Source organism: Saimiri boliviensis, chromosome 20 (assembly GCF_048565385.1).
Source record: "Saimiri boliviensis isolate mSaiBol1 chromosome 20, mSaiBol1.pri, whole genome shotgun sequence".
In the NCBI taxonomy this organism is placed as follows: Eukaryota; Metazoa; Chordata; class Mammalia; order Primates; family Cebidae; genus Saimiri; species Saimiri boliviensis.
In genome coordinates this window covers 13,425,375-13,442,880 of record NC_133468.1, presented here as the reverse complement: position 1 = coordinate 13,442,880, position 17,506 = coordinate 13,425,375, and the positions used below count along the sequence as shown (strand labels likewise).

The window sequence follows — 17,506 nt, the reverse complement described above, 5'->3', positions numbered from 1 at the left end:
ACAGCTGGGGGCAGGAAATGGGTGATTGCCCCATAATCTGATCACTTCTTACCAGGTCTCTCCCTCAACACCTGGGGATTATAACTCAAGATGAGATGTGGGTGGAGACACAAAGCCTAACCATGTCAGAATACAAGGATAGCATTTGGATGGGTTCAGAAGGAGGCAATGTGACATCCACGTGGGGCAAATCAGAAAAGGACACCTGTTTATTGTCAGAAGCTACCCACTGGCTCCTGAGCTCTTTGGGACTAGGGTGGTATCTGCACTGCATTTTCCCTTCAGTGTCCTTGGCAGCTCACCTGGCAGAGATAAGGAGCTTGGTGACTGTTTACTGAAAAAAATGATTACAGATTGAGTTTCATCTGAGATTTTTTGACCCAAGGGGTGCATATTAGTGGAGATGAGGCAGAACTTCAATCCTTGAAACTCACTCTGGGTCAGCAGCCTGAGTTTATGAGTGTTCATGATTTGTGTTGCTTTGATTTTGCTCCCTTTGATCCCTGACTCTCAGCTACTGAAGGTATATTGTTTTTTATTTTAAAACAAAAAAGCACACCAAAGACATTGACAATAGCAAGTCACTTCTCACCACCTCCATCATCCATCCATGATTTCTGCCTGTGGAATTGAGTTCCATTGGGCTTGGTGTGCTCAGTGGAAGAGCTGTGTGAATCATTCTCAACTTCAGCAATTAACATGACTCAGCCCTTGGTTCATGAGCAAGAAGGCTTTTCTGTCAGCATAACCAGGGAATCACATCACTGCCTGCTGCCTGGGAAACCAAGGTGGGGCACGGAGTCGAGGTCACCATGTTTAGCTAATGATTTAAGAAATAAAGGTTTTTGTCAGGAACAAACATATGGATTTCATTTGAGTAAAATTTAATATAGCATACTTACGAATTCTAAGAATTTGTGAAAGCCATTTGTGATAATAAAGCTGTTATTTGCTTCTGAACAAATAATCTTTTGGTGTGATTTTACCTTCTTTTCATTTTTGTTGTGGTTTAAGCCAAGGCAAAAAGCTTTGCCGAAAAGGTTCCTTTAGTTAGACCTTGCCTCTTTGAAATTGCATTTTGTCTGGAATGGTCTAGTTCACATATAATAAATTCTAGCACTTTAATAGAAACATTACTGGGAAAAATAGTTAACAATCTGTTTTAATTTCAAAACTCATTTATTCTTTCATATGGTAAGGCGGTATCTTGGTAAAATGTGCAAAATGCATTGGGATTTAATTATGATGACAGTTTATTCTGAAACAGTGTTAAACTGGGGCATCAATAGGTCTTGGCAGGGGGAGGAGTACTGGGAACAAACATTAGTGTCTTTTTATTCCTGGGTCCTGAATGCCATGCAGACCTCAGGAGAGTTAGAAGCCTTGGGCACATTACCAGTTGCAGGCCCTTATTTCTGCAAAGAGCTGAGACTAGGGCGTGATGGTGAGGAGGTAGAAAAATTGCTGTTTCCAAGTTGCTGTTTTCTATTCCTCAAGGACTTACGTGTCTCTTTGGGGAAGACTGGTTATTTGTTCTGGGAACAAAACTAAAAAAAGAAAAATCATACATACATAAACCAAAACCACAGTAATAGGTCATTTAGTTCTAGGAAGTAAATAATCCAGCAATCATTTTGGGGATATACTATGAAATAACTTGAATGCAGAAACTCTTAATTTAAAAGACACGTATTCTGTTGAAGTCTATATATGTTGGTTTTATATTTGATAAGTGTTAAGCTTCTGAAGATCCCTTTGGTTTTGGTGGAAAGCAGAATGAGCATAGAGAGAATTGTTTCTTTATGTATAGATTTATACCATATGCCATTAGGGACTATACCCACTAAGGGTACCATCCCAATATGGGGACTGAAGGACAAGGGGTAAACTGGGGATTAATTTTTAGTGTCTTCCCACTGAATCCAATTTACTCATTAATTTATTTCTGCAACAAATATTTAAACCTCATTGTGTTACATGCTGGAGATACAAAGGCAGTAAGTAAGGTTCCATCCTTAGGAGGACTACAGGCTAGATAAGAGAGAGACCTTGATCAAAGAATGGCAGAAATATATGTACAAGGACTTTGATGACAAGGTCCCTTTTGCCAGGCAAATGTCTAAGGAGGGTTATTTGGTGTTGTCTGGGCTGAATTGGTGGTAGTCATGGGAGATATGACCTGAGAAACTCCAGCAGAGCTGCAGGCTGTGCAGGGAGGTTGGTGTAGGTGGGGGAAGTATTGCAGGCAGGAAGAGCAGGAGCCTTTCAGGACTGAAGGCGCTGTGGGTTTAAGAAGGCTCGCTAAGATTAGAGGACAAACACTGAAAGGCCTGTGATGGGAGTTTACAGGAGAGGCAGGGCAGGTTGTGCAGGGCTTTGGTCCATAGCAACAGACTTGGTCTTACTTCCTAAGTAGATCAGGAAGCCACTGAATGGTTCTAAGTCAGAGTGTAACCTTATTCCTATCCAAATTTTGCAATGATTGTTTTGGCTACTCTGTAGAGCAGATACTTAAGAAATGAGAGAGGGGCTGGGTGTGGTGGCACGCACCTGTAATCCCAGCACTTTGGGAGGTTGAGGTAGGAGGATAGTTTGAGCCCAGAAGTTTGAGACCAGCTTGGGCAACATAGCAAGACTCGGTCTTTACAGAAAATAATTATTAAAAAAATATTAGCAGGTTGTGGTGGTAAGAACCTGTAATCCCAGTTACTGGGGAGGCTGAGGTGAAAGGATTGCTTGAGTCTAGGAGTTTGAGGATGCAGCGAGCTATGATAGTGCCACTGCACTCCAGCCTGGGTGGCAGAGTGAGACCCCGTTTCAGAACATATTTAAAAAATAAGTGTAAAAGAAGAGAGAGAGTGCACATGGGGAGACTCATTGGGGAGGTTCCTGCAGAGGCCAGTTGAGAAACAAAGTGGGTTGAGAACAGGATGCCCACAGTGGAGAGGCACGCTTACCTGAGAACTTGGCTTAGTCTGGCAGTGAGAGAACCAAAGTCTGTGTGTTGCCAACGGATGCATCCCTGCTCTTTATGGGCTGAGAGTTCTGTAGGAGGCAGAGAGAAATTAGACATTTGCAAAACCTCAGGAGTAGGGGTGGTATGATGTGGTCCATAGAAATTTAGGCGCAAATCAGTTAAAAGAAGATGGGGAGGAAGTTGAGGTAAAAGTACTCAAAAATGGGATTATGTTCATTAAACCGGTCAAACGTGGTTTGCGCCAAATGCTGGCAATGTTGGATTAGGATTTGTCCCCCGCACTTTTTCTTGCAAGCAATGCTTGATGGGCGTAGTGATCATAAAACATCTTTGTTTCTTGGAACTTATAAAAAGAAATACATTTTTAGCATACAGCAAGTTGCCTTGAGCAGCTTAAAATGAGAGCCTTTTCAAGTGAAGGTTATATTGAGAACTCAGCTCAGCTAATGAAGGTAAGAACAGGTTTCAAGTCTAGCCTCGTGCTTCCTGGAATGGCCCTGGCCCCTCACACATTCCACCCACCACCACAGGGCTCCCAACACCTCCCCACAGGATTGCTATAAGGCCTGGGATAAATCATCCAGCCTTCCTTAATTGACTCATGCTTAAAATGGAAGGGACCTGACTCTTAAGGTCTCTTTCACCTCTAGGATATTTGATTTCATGCAACAAGAGTCTTTAATTCCAAGAGTGCTATGCTGTATTTTATGTGCCCATGTGCTCTTCTGAATCACAGAGGACTTTATTACTTAACATTCATTGTCATGGTTTCTGGTAGAACCTTTTTTTTTTTTTTTTTTGAGGCAGACTCTTGCTCTGTCACCCAGGCTGGAGTGCAGTGGAGTGATCACAGCTCACTGCAGGCCTCCCTGTCCTGGGTTTAAGTTACCTTCCTGACTCAGCCTTCGGAGTAGCAGGGACAACAGGTGCCAGCCAACACTCCTGGCTAATTTTTTATTTTTTGTAGAGACAGGTCTCTCTACGTTGCCCAAGTTGGTCTCAAACTCCTGAGCTCAAGCAATCCTCCCACCTTGGCCTCCCAAAGTGTTGGTATTACAGGTGTGAGCCATCATGCCCAGCCCTGGTGTCCTAAGGCCAGAAAATGTTCTTCCCTTGCCCCGAGAAAATCTTAAACCAGTTTTTGAAAACCACTGCAGCTTCACGGATGTTTCTTTCTCTCTCCCAATTTACTTCAATCCACAAATGACTGAATATGCATTTGTTGAGCCCCTGGCCTGATATGTACCCTATGTTGTGCTCTGGGCTGTCACTTAGTCAGTTGTCAAGGCACTCTTCAGAGGCAGGGGGTATGTCAGAGGAATCAGAGGCTCACAGAAGCTAAGTAACTTGTTCAAGGTCATGCAACAAGAAGAAGGTAGCAGAATGCAGTCAAACCCAAGACTTCGATTCTGTGTCCGGGATTTGTTTTTGTTTCTGTAAATTGGGGTTTCCCAAAGTGGGAGAGTCACTCTCCAGTAAACAAGCTGATTTTAGATGGTTCATAGAGAAGGCAGGAAAAAGAATACTGAATCACATGACAGGAAAGTTGTCTCCTTTTCAGTTCTCTCTCAAACATCCTGATTAGTCACATAGAAAATGGGCTTGGTATGAATGTGGCTTCAGTATGTGTTGAATATTTGCTAATATCCAGTCCTAACAAACAGAACTGGTCTCAGGCTTAGCAGCTTCAATAGCAATAGGGTTTAGCAAGAATTTAGTAAGATATATTTTTATTTCATCTTCTATTTTTAGGACATGATGCTTTTCTTCACATTGGTGATATAAATTTGGCTTTTAAGGAAAAAATTAAGGGGGAAATAATTAAAGAAAAGTACTGAATAAATTAGAGTTCAGGTGTCTGAGCAAAATGATACAAATCATGCATGTGCATCCATGGGAATGAGGCTGGGAGCAGCTCCATTGATCCATGCTGCCTCCTTCGCTCACAGGACACATGGGGCTTCATGTGATCATTGTGACGCTAAGTTCTGAATCTGCTCTGTATTTATTTCCCTTAGAAATATATGGAAGCAATGATAATGAAAACCATACTCGCCCCTAGGACCACTGAGGCATCCTTCTTAAGTATGCATTTTATAACCCAAATCAACCCAAGCTAGTAATGGAGTCTTAAAACCTAGAAAAAATATGTACGTTTATTGCAAAAGATAATATCCCATTTAAAACAGTTTAGAAACTTACAAAACCTTACATCAGTACATCGTCTTTAAGAAGGTGCTCTGTAGATGAGCTGGTATTAAGTTCCAAGGATAGTGAGTACGCATTTATGCATTGTTTTTTAAACTACAGAGAAAGCAGCTACATAAACTCCTGCAATATAAGTTGATATATTGGTCTTTTCCTCTTCAATTTTATAAAAGTAATTTTTGCTAAATTAATCTCTCTCCAGAAAACCAGATAACCTCAAGTACAGCATTTCTGTAGAATATCATGGTAGATGTTACATAATATTTTACAAAGAAGCAGTGATTTTCACATGAATAAAGGAGTATACAGTTTTGGTATATGTGTGTATGGTGTCTTAAACATAGAGACGATCATTTTTGTTCATCAGGAAAATGTTTCCGGAATCCTGTTTCCTCATAGTGATTTTAAATATCAAATTTTCAGAAGAGAACTCCTTGCCAGTTTCAGGTCAGTGGCCCAAGCAATGCAGTGTTGTGCTTTGGTGTAGAATCAGTATAGCCTTGTTTGGTTGTATTTCTAGAAATGTGAACATTTTCTAGTCCCACTTTTATTTAATTCAGTTAAGAGTTCATGTGAGGGCCCCAACTAGAAATATGTCTATGACCACATGAGCTTATTAATTTTGTGTGAGATACCTCAAACATCTCTTTATCTTGCCAGGCTAACTTTGGCCAGTGATCCAGCTCAGCTCTGAGTCACTCAGCTCACATAATATGGAGCGTGCTCAGAGTTTATAAAGTAGGAAAGCATATGTTCTTATCTGTATTCAAGGATGGATAAATAGGCCCTGGAAATTTAAGCCATTTGCCAAAGGTTAGTGAGATAGACTGCTTGGTTGCCTGGGTCTCTTAATTCTAGGAACAGGATTATTTACATTCTAGCATGATGCCTGAGAATACAAATTCATATGAAATTAGCGTAAGCAAAGCAAATTAAGATGGAAGCTCTAATACAAGATAAAATTACATAAGAGATCCCCAATGATTTCACTTTATTGGATTATCCTCTATTCTGTTCTTTTCCAATGCTGGGGCCAACTGAGAGTTGATCGTATGGATACAGAGTGGCTTTTAGCCAGTGGTAGCATATCTTATTGAAATGTGGCTTCTTAAGTATGACAAGTGTATTTATCTTAATTCTAACATGACATTATATATTCCGGTCTCATTCTGTGGGCTTAAATATTATACTAGAAACAGAACAAGAACATCTTGAATGACATTCCAAGACTTAAATAGTGCAAGCTGAGATTCCTTGCCAAATTTCCCTTTCATTCTCACTGAAATAGCTTTGTGCAGTGCGTCGCTGTGACAGGGGAAGGTGAAACCGTCAGAGTGGTTTGCTCAATTAGTCTCAATTTGTGGTGGGGTACGTGCATCCCACGAACACACAGGATGCTGTGCTCTGCAAAGATTCTGGCTTAGACACTCGGTCTTCAGCAAAGGGGTTTACAAAATACCTTCTTCGCTTAATGTCTGTTTAGTTTTAGGTTCGCTTTCTAGCAGTGTCAGTCTCACCACAGGCTGATAGAGAATTTAATTCAACCAGAAGGAATCTGAGGCTATCCATCCTACCCCTCATTCCCAAGAGTATGTAGCAATTACTTAATTATATTACTTTAGTTGTTTGTTCAGCCATGCAAGTTTGACTGGATCCATATGTATGTAGGTCTTGTCAAAAGAATGAGCCAGACTTCGAAGAACTCAGACTTTGGGATAGAAAGATATTTAAAACTAAAATGGAAAAACTGTATCCTCATTCCCAGTCCTGCTGCTTTATCAGTCGGGTGACCATGGCCTGATCACCAGGAAGGGAGACTGTGTCGATTAATACATGTTGGAACCTATCTACACGGCTGATTCTGGGATGAAGGGATGAGAACAGCGTTGTGTTTTATCTTAACCTTATTTATGTTACTCATAAGATGTAACTGATGAACAGGCTGCTGAATCTCATGATTTAAATTTTGCAGGTAATTTAACTGTGGTAAGTTAAAGTTCACACCGAAAACAGATTCTACCCATTTGCCAGGTGGTCTCAGGCCCCAGAAGCATAATGGTTTATGGTGGGCCCTGGAGCAGCTACAACTGCTGAAATCCTCTTTGAATTACAGTTGTCCAGCACAGCCACATCAAGTCCCTTAAACCCTGGGGTCACCTGACTCTGCCATAGGCAGAACGGTGCTCACAGCATGAGATGACAGAGGCTTGATTTGGGATCAAGGGGCTAATCAAAAAGGAAAACAACCCAACACACCAGGGTGATCTTGCATTTTATGCCCTGCCCACTTTTCTTGTGCTTATGTATGCTGATATCTTAGAAAACTGCCAGTTTATCTCATTTTTTCTAGGGTACCTGCTAATAACTTAAAACCTCCCTCTATCTTCTGGCTCTACACAACACTTTTTTTTCTTTTGGGTTGATGAACCCAGGATGGGAAGGAAGTACTTAGTGGCATTGCGGAGGTGTTGGAATGTGTAGTGGAGGGTTTTGCTTGTGGTGGGAATCTGGTCTTGCAACTCAGCTTTAGGTCTGGCTGAGTGGACAGGGAACTTGGCAAGTGGTCACTCTAGTGTCTGTGAAGCCCTCAGCAAGCAGTGGCACACACCCAGGTTAAGGATGGTGGTCAGGTGTCCAGTAGCGGCTACATCAGCTCCAAGACTCTTCTGTTTCACAGGCCAAGGAGCTCACAGCCCAGAGACTTTGCAAAGAAGCAGGGCAGGCCTTAAGTGCAGTGGATTTCCCATCTCGGGGAAGTAAGCAGGGGGCTTGGGGATGGTCCCAACCAGCTCAGATCCACCAGAAGCATTTCTTTTTCACCTTCTTGGTTTTCCGCCTTAAGTCCTGCTTTTCCGGGACTGGGGGTTCTGCTGGGGACTTTGGTGGAGGCGATGCCTCTTCAACTGGTTCTGCTTCCTCCAGACTCTGTAGAACTTCATGGAACCTGCCCTCCTGCTGCCGGAAATCATACTCTACACTGAAAAACACAGAGAGGAAGGAAGGAAAGTAAATTTGAATAAGCACAGGCTGATTTAGCATCACTCAGCCCCAACTAACATGGAAGACCATGAGTTTTGGGATCAAATTCCAGATCCTTAGGTACCTACTGGCTGTTTGACTTTGGGAAAATGATGCCACCTCTCTGAACCTCTAGTTCTTCATTGATTGAATTGGAACATGTAATGCCTTCCTCAGAGGGACATTAAGTGTCAGTGAGACACGTAGCATGGCAGCCTGATGGCAAGTGTTCTGTAAATATTGGCTCCAGTTTCTTTCTTAATCATGAATGGTTTTTGTTGCATGTGCTATGCACGAAAACTGTCTCATTATTAAAAGATTTAGGTAATACAGAGGAACAGACAAGAAAACTGCAGCTCAGTTTCATCATCTGTAAAATGGAGGTAATATTAGCACCTGTCTCAAAGGCTTTCTTTGGAAATAACGTGTGTAAACTGAGATAATATAAACAAAGTGTTAAGAGTAGTGCCTGGCATGCACTAAGTCCTCCGTCTGTGTTAGCTCCTATTACAGCTCTCATCATCATCATTAACATTACTCCTACCAATATATTATGACTTGCTCCTTGAACTACATCCCAACCTAAAGATGTATCTTGGGGAGGAAGACTGCCTTGCAGTATTCCTCAATATGATGTATTTAAATATTCCTCTATTGATGGATGGACATTTCCCAACCTCTTTTTTTTTTTTTTTTTTGCTGTTGTTGTAGGCTATTTTACTTGTGTTTTGGTGTCATTAACATACAGACTCCATTGTCCTGCACTGATTATCATAAACATCTGCTAAGTAAAAGTGAAACTGTTGCAAACCAGGGATCTCTGAAGTCAGGGGAGGTAGGAGTTGAGCAGAAGCCTGACCTGTGGGGAGTGGGTGCTGATGCTGTCTGTGGCCTCTGCATGTTTGGGAGTCAGGCCAGCAGGCCTCAGGGGCTCTCAGCCTGCTTCCTCACTCTGGCTAACCCTCCCCAGAACCCAGAGAGCTGGGCCAGAAAGAACAAATCCTCTTAGACATCCCTGTGGGCTGAGCATGGGTTCCTTCTGTCCTTAATTGTCCACTTTCCTCCATAAGGAGGATTTACTTACAGAAGAGTTTTCAGTGCCAAGATGCTTATAAGAAGGCTCTTAAGCTTTTCGATGTGTTTGTTACCTTGTTTCATATCAGGGGTCTCAGAAGGCCCAAGGATAAGGAGCTAGTGTGGGAGGGTGGAAAGTAGAGGAAATGTGATCATGAAAAGAGTGCATTCTCCTTGTTTAGCCAGGAGGAGAATGAAATGTTGCATCTGGAAGACCAAAGACCCCATGTTGGTTTGTGAAGTGGCCAATGCCGTTACGCCCTGCAAGTGCTGAAAAACAGCTGTCATTAAAGGGACATCTGCCCTTGCTTAACTATCCCCATGTCACCTCCCAGGCCTGGGGACCCCAGTTAGTGCTGCTGCAAAGGCATGTTACTACCGTTGCCATGCATGAAAAATGAAGCCCCGAAGGATGCCTTGTCCCTAGCATTCTGAGACGGAAGAGGCAGGGCTGAAGAGTCAGAGGGGCGAGGGGACCCATTTTGTAGCCACACTGATAAGGTGTTAGTTCTTAAGGAGCACTAGGTAAGGGTGTTTGATTTTTTTTTGTTTCTATAGTTTTCATCCAGGCTTTCTTCTCCTCCACTTACATCCCTTCTCTTTCTGTTTTCCCTGGCCCTCTATGGGGCCATAATCCTGGCTGGATGATCTATATAATGGGTGAAACCCAGGCTGTGTTTTTTAAAGCAAAGCTCCACAATTATAACTGTGAGATCTTGGGGAAGTCATTTCCCACTTTCAGTCTGCTGTGTCCTCATTTGCGAAATAAGTAATACATACGCAAAGGATCTCAGTGAAGCTAAATTCTATGTGCATATACAACACACCGCATGGAGTAGGAACCACATATTCAGCCAGTCATTTGACAAATGAGCATCTTTTGTGTGGCAGGCCCTGTTCTGGCTGCTGAGGAAGGAATGGTATGCAGACAATCTCTCTGGCCTCCTGTCACTGCTAATCCAGTGACTCTGTGTCCTCAGTTAATTCTGGCATCAGTAGCTGTTAAGAGACCTTCTAGCCAAAGCTCAGGATTTGCCAGGCCAGTGGGCAGAGGTATCCACAGACTCACATACTGACTCTCTATTTCAGGAGTCTCTATTTCAGGAAAAGCTCTCAAACCATGTTTTTTCTCTGCTCTCACACCACAACAAGAATCATCAACACAGAAGAAGACTATGATCAAATGTGTAGGAGTTTCTCCCCACTACCAAGCAGCGGCCACCAACTGGGTATCTTCCAGTTCAGTTCCAGCACTATCTACCCAGAGATAACATCAGATTCTACAGACTAGGGGCTCAGTCCTACAAGACGTCCCCCTTGTTCCCCTCACTTACAAGTCCGGGCCCCTGGAACTTCTGACCAACTTGCTCCAAGTTGGGGTTTCCAAAACCCTCTCTTTGAGTTTGATTAATTTACTAGAGTGACTCTCAGAACTCAGGGAAACACTTGCAGTTACTGGTGTATCATAAAGGATATTGCAAAGGATACAGACAAAGGGATGCATGGGGCAAAGTGTGAGGGCTTCGGCCTCCTGTGTAGCACTCCTTCCTCTAGGGAGTGGGCAGGACCCACTCTGGAATCAGAGTCTCTTGACCCATAATCGGATTAGAGTCCTGCCTTAGGCAGGTGACAGGAGGACAGGAGAAGGTCAGAGAGAGAGAGAGATTCTGTTCCCTGATGCCTGCTCCTGAGGCCTAACTCACCCAACATTATAACAAAAGATTGTAACAAGGGCTGTGGGAGTTATGAGCCAGGAACCATGGACGAAAACCTATCTATCTATCTATCTATCTATCTATCTATCTATCTATCTATCTATCTATCTGTCTATCTCTATCTATCTATCTATCTATCTAACATCTATGTATCACCTATCATCTATTGATTATTATTATCATTTATTAATCATGTATTTATCATCTACCATCTATCATCTATCATTATTTAGCATCTGTCCATCTATCATCTATCTATCTGGCATCTATCCATCATCTATTCTCTCTCTCTCTATCATCTATCTCTCTATCCATCCCTCACACACACATAGAACACACACACACACGCACGCACACACACACATATATAATCATAACAAGACAATACTGTACCCTTGTTTGTCTGGGGTGGGGAGGAGTGGGTTTCTGCAGTATGTGAGTCTGCACTACCTGCACCTCATTCTCCTCAGTGGAAATCTAAGGAAATGGATCAAGAGCCTATGCAACCTCTGCATTGCAGCAAGGAAGGACTTCAAAATGGTGAGTTGCAAGTTCTGATTCTCACCCATCTAGCACTGGGAACACACATAGTTCACAGATAGGGAACATCTGTATTCACAATGCTCCTAGCTCCTGAAATAGCCCTGCCTTCCCTACTGTGGCAGAAAAACAATCTTCACCACAGAGTACCAGATGGAACCAAAGAGTGGGTACCCTCTCTAGAATTTTACGAGTCTATGATTTTCCGGTACAAAACATTCCATCCATTATCAGTCCATCCTGCTCTCGGCCTGACACTGTACCAGGTTCCAGGAACACTATAGCAAGTTAGACAGATGTGAATACTAAAGTGTTTGAGATAGGTGATTAAATAACAATTGCTTTCAAAAGATACTTCTTATTTCTCTCAACTCCTCCTACTTTATTTACAGTTTTTCACCCATATGCTTCTACTAAATTATGTAAACACACACATGCACCAGCTGCCTTCCTCCCCTTATATGTAATGTCTCTGACTTTGTAATTAAAGTAAACAGACAACGACAACAAACCACCTGAGTTTGACAAGATTTACAAGCGTCCTAATACCTGCTTAAGAAAAATAGGACGGGTGCTGTGGCTCACACCTGTAATCCCAGCACTTTGGAAGGCCCAGGTAGGAGGATTGCTTGAGGCCAGGAGTTTGAGACCAGCCTGGGCAACGTAGCGAGATCCCGTCTCCACAAAAAATAAAAAATTAGCCATGTGTGGTAGTGCGCACCTGTGGTCCCAGCTACTGGGGAGGCTGAGGTGAGAGGATCACTTGAGCCCGGGAAATTGGGGCTGCAATTAGCTATGAGTGCACCACTGCACTCCAGCCTGGGTGACAGAGTGAGTCCCCATCTGAAAAAGAAAATGACATTAATGCCCTGGGTGATTCCAGAATGTATAGAACCGGCAGGCCTGGGTAGAAAAGACGAGGAAATGGAAACTTTGTCTCACTGTCATGACTTGAAGCGCAGCCCAATATAGAGGGTGGAGTGAGGCCCCACAGATGAACACTCTTGGGTTTGAATGGATACTCTAACACTTCCTGACTGGGTCACCCTGGGCAAGTTTCTTCTCTTTCTACAGCTCAGTTGAAGTTGGGAGTTACACTAGCTACCGCACTGGCTGGCTGTGCAGATGGGGCACAGTCAGAGGTGAAGTCACTGCACACGGAGCACGGTCTCGGCCCATTCCTCTTTTCTTCACTAGGTCCTTTGCCTTCCCGTCTCAGCTCCTTGCTTCCACCTTCAGCTCTTCAGTAGCTGCACACCTTACCAGCCGCATCGTTCCTCACCCCTCCCCACCATCTACATTCAGGGAAGAATACACTTTTTATGTTTCTATGGAAACACAGCAGGGTTCCATTATAATCACTGGGATTTAGGGAGCTCCCCACTCCCCTCTTGTGACTGCCCCCACTAGTCTTGACAATTTAAAGGGGATTGAAAGTAACTTTCTTTTCAAGGCCAGGGAAATAGCAGAGTATGGAGAAGTGTGCATACTTTGGAAAGAAATTGATTAAGTTTTTTAGGCCAAAGCAATTTATTAACAGAAAGGAAAATTGCCACTTTTCTTCTTATTCATCTGTTTGACACACTACAGTTTAGTTTGGAAGGGAGAGGAGGGAGTATATTTTGCTTTGGTGGCAGCTGCCTTATAAATGGGAAGGGGCAGTGCCCTGTCATCTGCTTTTTATCTTGAGGCTGGGTAGAAAAGAGAAGATGCCCTTCTACTTCCTGCTTAGCTACTTACACACCATGCTCAGCAACCCCTTGCAAAAAGGAGTAAGTTGCCAACTTGGTGAAAATTGAAGTTAATTCTTAGCAGAGGGTTGTTTGCAAATATGGGGACAGACTCTCTGCTTGGGATTTCAGCTCAAGGATCCAAATAGCACACTGATAACTTTTCTAACCTCACCTCCTCTTCACGGCTTCCACCTCCTCTCTGTACCCTCCCATCTTTACCATCTTTCACCATCCACATTCCACATATGCTCTATATTCCATGCAGGATCATAAGAAGGAACACAAATGCTGAGTACTGAGTTCGTGCAGAGCCCTGGCTTACAGTGAACAGCAAACAGTAATTCAGACATTGTTACAATGCAAGATCCAGGACAGGAGCCCTTGAGAGAGTCCGGGGCATTCAAGGTGCGTGAGTTGGTCCTCCTGAGGATGCATGGGACACAGGGACTGTGGCTCAGTGATGCTCAGTTCCCTGCCTGAGGAGCCTTTGAGCCCTTCACATCCAAGGAGATGTCTGAACATGGAGCCACACTGCATTTAGAAAGTGAGCTATGTATAAACCAGAAATGGTAAGAACTTTCAGGTTTCCCTCTGGAGGGCACCTCACTAATCTAAGTGACAGATCAGTTCTCCAGCCATCATGCTTGCTGAAAAGTGGAAAGATGTTTTCCTAGGTAATTGGAAGCAGCAAAAGCCCCAAGTCATGACTTGTCTGGAAGAAGACACACTGAGGAACAAATAGGAAAAAAAAAAAAAAATAATAAGCACAAGAGCAAACAACAGAGTGAGGTTCTGGAGGCAGGATCTTGGCGGGGTAAGCTGAAGTTGGGTGAACCACAAGGAGATAAAAGTTGGTGTAGAAACAAAGATGTCTCTTAGTTGTATATAGCTTTTGAATTTGCAAAGTATTTTAGATCTGTGTTTTTATTTTATCCTCAGGATAGCCCAGGAAGATAGGAAAGTTGTTATGCCCATTTACCAGACAAGCAGGTTGGCAAAGGGAAGTCACACCATGAGTTACAAGCAGAATCTAAACCTGGTGTCTTAGTCTGCTTGGGCTGCTATTACAAAACACTACAGACTGAGTGGCTTATACCTAACATACATTTTATTTCTCACAGTTCTGGAGGCTGGTAAGTTGAAAATCAAAGTGCTGTTAGATGGGTGTCTAGTGAGAGCCCTCTTCCTGGGCTGTCATCCCTCAGTGTCCTGACGTGGAGAGAGACCTCTCTGAGTTCTCTTTATAAGGACACTAATCCGATTCATGAGGACTCCAAGTTCTTGACCTAATCACCTCCCAAAGTTTCCACCTCCAAATATCATCACATGGGGCATTAGGAATTAATCTGAATTTGAGGGGTGCACAAGCCTCCACTTTATTCACCTGGTTTCCTGATTTTTTTTTGTTTAAAGACAGATCAAGTTTTTGGCCACGTACCTAACTCTTTCTAGCATTTTATTCTAAGGAGAAGAAACAAAAACAGAGTACCTGAAACACGTTCGATTAGGACACATGGTAATTTAAATGGGTAAAACTAACAATTGTAAGAAGAATGACTGTCATTTGTGGAATGAAATCTATGTTCTAGACACTATGTTGCAAGTTTACACTCCTCTCATGAATTCTCACAGTCCCATGGGGTAAACAATAATACCTTCATTTCATAACTGAGGAAACAAGCAAAGAGAGGTTAAATATTCTGCCAAGGGCATGTAAGTGTAAGTGACAGAGTCAGAATCTGAACCCTGACAGTCTAGCCCCAAAGCTTGTACACTAAGATGTACTGGACTGAAAGAACATAGTAATCTGTGTCTCTATGAAATCCTGGTTGCAAAATGTGTAGGGTGGCAGTGGTGGAGGTGGCGACCAAGGCCTGGTGCTCCTGGATGACCTCACAGTCTGCTGTGGAACCAGACCCAAATTGGGGCTGGGATGCATGGGGGACCCTTTCTAAAGCTGACCAGTCTACCTTAGAATAGTCTTTCTCAACTTCAGGGAAGCCTTGGTAGGGAGGCTGCATACTCAAAGAAGGTGCTCACCTTCTAAGGAGGCAGCCTTTTCAAGATAATATCTGCCTCAGTGATCTTGGGTCTGGTGTAGGCTGCTGCTGTCTCCAGTGAGCCCTTTTGTATGTACTTCCTTCTTAGCAGTGGGTCCTGCCTTTTATAAAGAGATATGCAACAAACTGCCATCAGCTGTACACTCTAAGCAAGCTGGCTGAGAAGTAAATGATTCATGGTGTCTCCCTGAAGACAAACCATCTTCCAAATTCCTCTCCACCTCTTCTTTATCTCTTATTGGAGCATTTCTGTGGTCCCTGTTTCCACAGAACCCAGGTGCACCACTGATTTATTGACCTCCTGCAACTTTCTCTTTTAAAGAATTAGCTGTAAGAATCAATGGATGCAGCGAGGTAGTTTGGTTCTTGTCCATTTGGATAAATCATGATGCTTACGAAGGCATCTCTGGGGAAGAATTACAGTCTCGATCACAGGAACTTTGGTTTGTATGTTTTTCTCTCCCCAGCCTGGAAGGGATGTTGTTCCTAAAACTTTCTCCTAATGACCAGTTTGCTCATTTTTTATAGGGTATAATTTTGAGCTTCACAACTTGCAGCTATTTCAAATTGGCAAGTCTACCCCTTCTCCTAGGGCATCTATCTTGCTGTTGAGTCTTCAGAAAATCACAGGTTCTCTTCTTGGCACATATATAAATGGGATCAAGCTGCAGAAATCTCTGCTGAGAGCTAACGCTGAAAGAAATCTGTGTTCTGGATTCTGTGACTCTGTGCCAGGAAGATCTGCATGTGAAGTCCTCAGGAAGGGTTGATCCATCAACTCTGAAAATTTTAACATACCTATTAATTGATGATGCAAGGTCACAAGGAAAGAGGGGAAGGGACAGGCAAGTCTCCTGAAAGTAGGACCTAGTTTTGAGCCCTGGCTTCTTTGGATCTTGGGCAGATGACTTAAACTCTCTGAGGCTCAGTTTCTTCATCTGTAAAATGGGAATATTAATCCTATCCACATTTTAGGGTTGTTGGGAGTCTGAAATGAAATGATAGACATATAGTGTTGGGCAAAATGCCTAGCACAGTGACTGGCTCAACAAACAGTAATGATTATTACACTAACTTGATGGAGAAATAAAGATCGGATCACTCTGTGGTCACCTGTGGCCTCTGTCATTCACTTGTTATTCCTCTGAAATATTCAACTTGTATAATTTTATATTTATGGCATGTTTCAGCCTCTTTCACTATTAATGCATTAAAATAGGTTTCCTTTTTATCGCAGATAAATTGCTGATGCTGTAAATCCTTCTTTTCCTTTACACGCTAGGGAGAAAAAGAAAGGGATAAAGCCATTCAAAGAATCAGGGAACAGAGACGAATGTCTTGGGAATCAGCCTGCCGGGACTCAGAGAAATTTTACATGTACCCCCAACTTCATGGCTATTTCCCAAAGAGACAGTTGAAGCTGTGTTTGCTATTGGTTGTTTTGAGGATGCTGGAGGGTGTTGCCATGACGTTCATGGCCCAGCATCTGAAATCGTGTTGCTCAGTCCATACTGGAGTTGGATGAGAGCTGCAAGGGCATCTGATTACTGGAAAGAACAGATCTGCTGTGTGCCTTTATCATTATTTTTTACTGTGGACTTCATTGCTGGCCAGAGGGAGGACTGTGGCTGGAAGACAAGGCTCTCAGAGTTCACCTGGCTCCACACTGGGAGAGCGTCATAAGCAGACAAAAAGAAAATACTAAATAATTTAAGTGAAAAGTTGGCTGCTAAACCCATAGGACTGAGTGCATATTGCATTTCTAGAGAAATGCCTTTTTCTCTGGTTAGGTAATAGCTTTAAGTGGCAGGCAAGGCCAGAGCTCAGTGGCCAAATAGCTTAACCAAGAAGGAAACTCCAGGAAGCACTCTCAGCCCACCAGCCGTGTGACCTCAGACGGCTCACACAGCTCTCTGGAGCCTCTCTTTCCTCAGTAATGTGATGCCCTTGCTTTGCTCTTGCAGGGTGCACAGCTGTGAGGCTTTGGCCTGTATTCCAGGGAGCCTTCTTGTCGTAATCTGAATACGAAAACTGTGAGGGGGACGTGGTAGGAACGAGAATGCTGGTTGCTAGGTTCAAAGGGAGGCTCTTGCAGAGAATCTTATTTTTAAAATCCGTAAGTCCTTCTGTCTGGTCCAGAAGAGTTTATGAGTGGACGTATTAATAATGATTTAAAAAAAA

At 43.1% G+C, this 17,506-nt stretch overlaps 2 protein-coding genes across 5 annotated transcripts in view; one reads left to right on the top strand and one right to left on the bottom strand.

Annotated features, from left to right (window-relative positions):
• Positions 1 to 17,506, top strand: part of DOCK2 (dedicator of cytokinesis 2) — a 427,333-nt gene that overhangs the window by 201,244 nt on the left and 208,583 nt on the right.
• The window catches only part of INSYN2B (inhibitory synaptic factor family member 2B), a 119,990-nt gene continuing 107,599 nt past the window's right edge, over positions 5,116 to 17,506 (bottom strand). For all 4 annotated transcript variants that reach the window (XM_074390476.1, XM_003936170.4, XM_074390478.1 and 1 more), the window contains one exon: positions 5,116 to 8,162. In XM_074390476.1, coding sequence (XP_074246577.1) covers positions 7,976 to 8,162 — 187 coding nt within the window. In that variant the 3' untranslated portion in view covers positions 5,116 to 7,975. The remainder of the gene's footprint in view (positions 8,163 to 17,506) is intronic.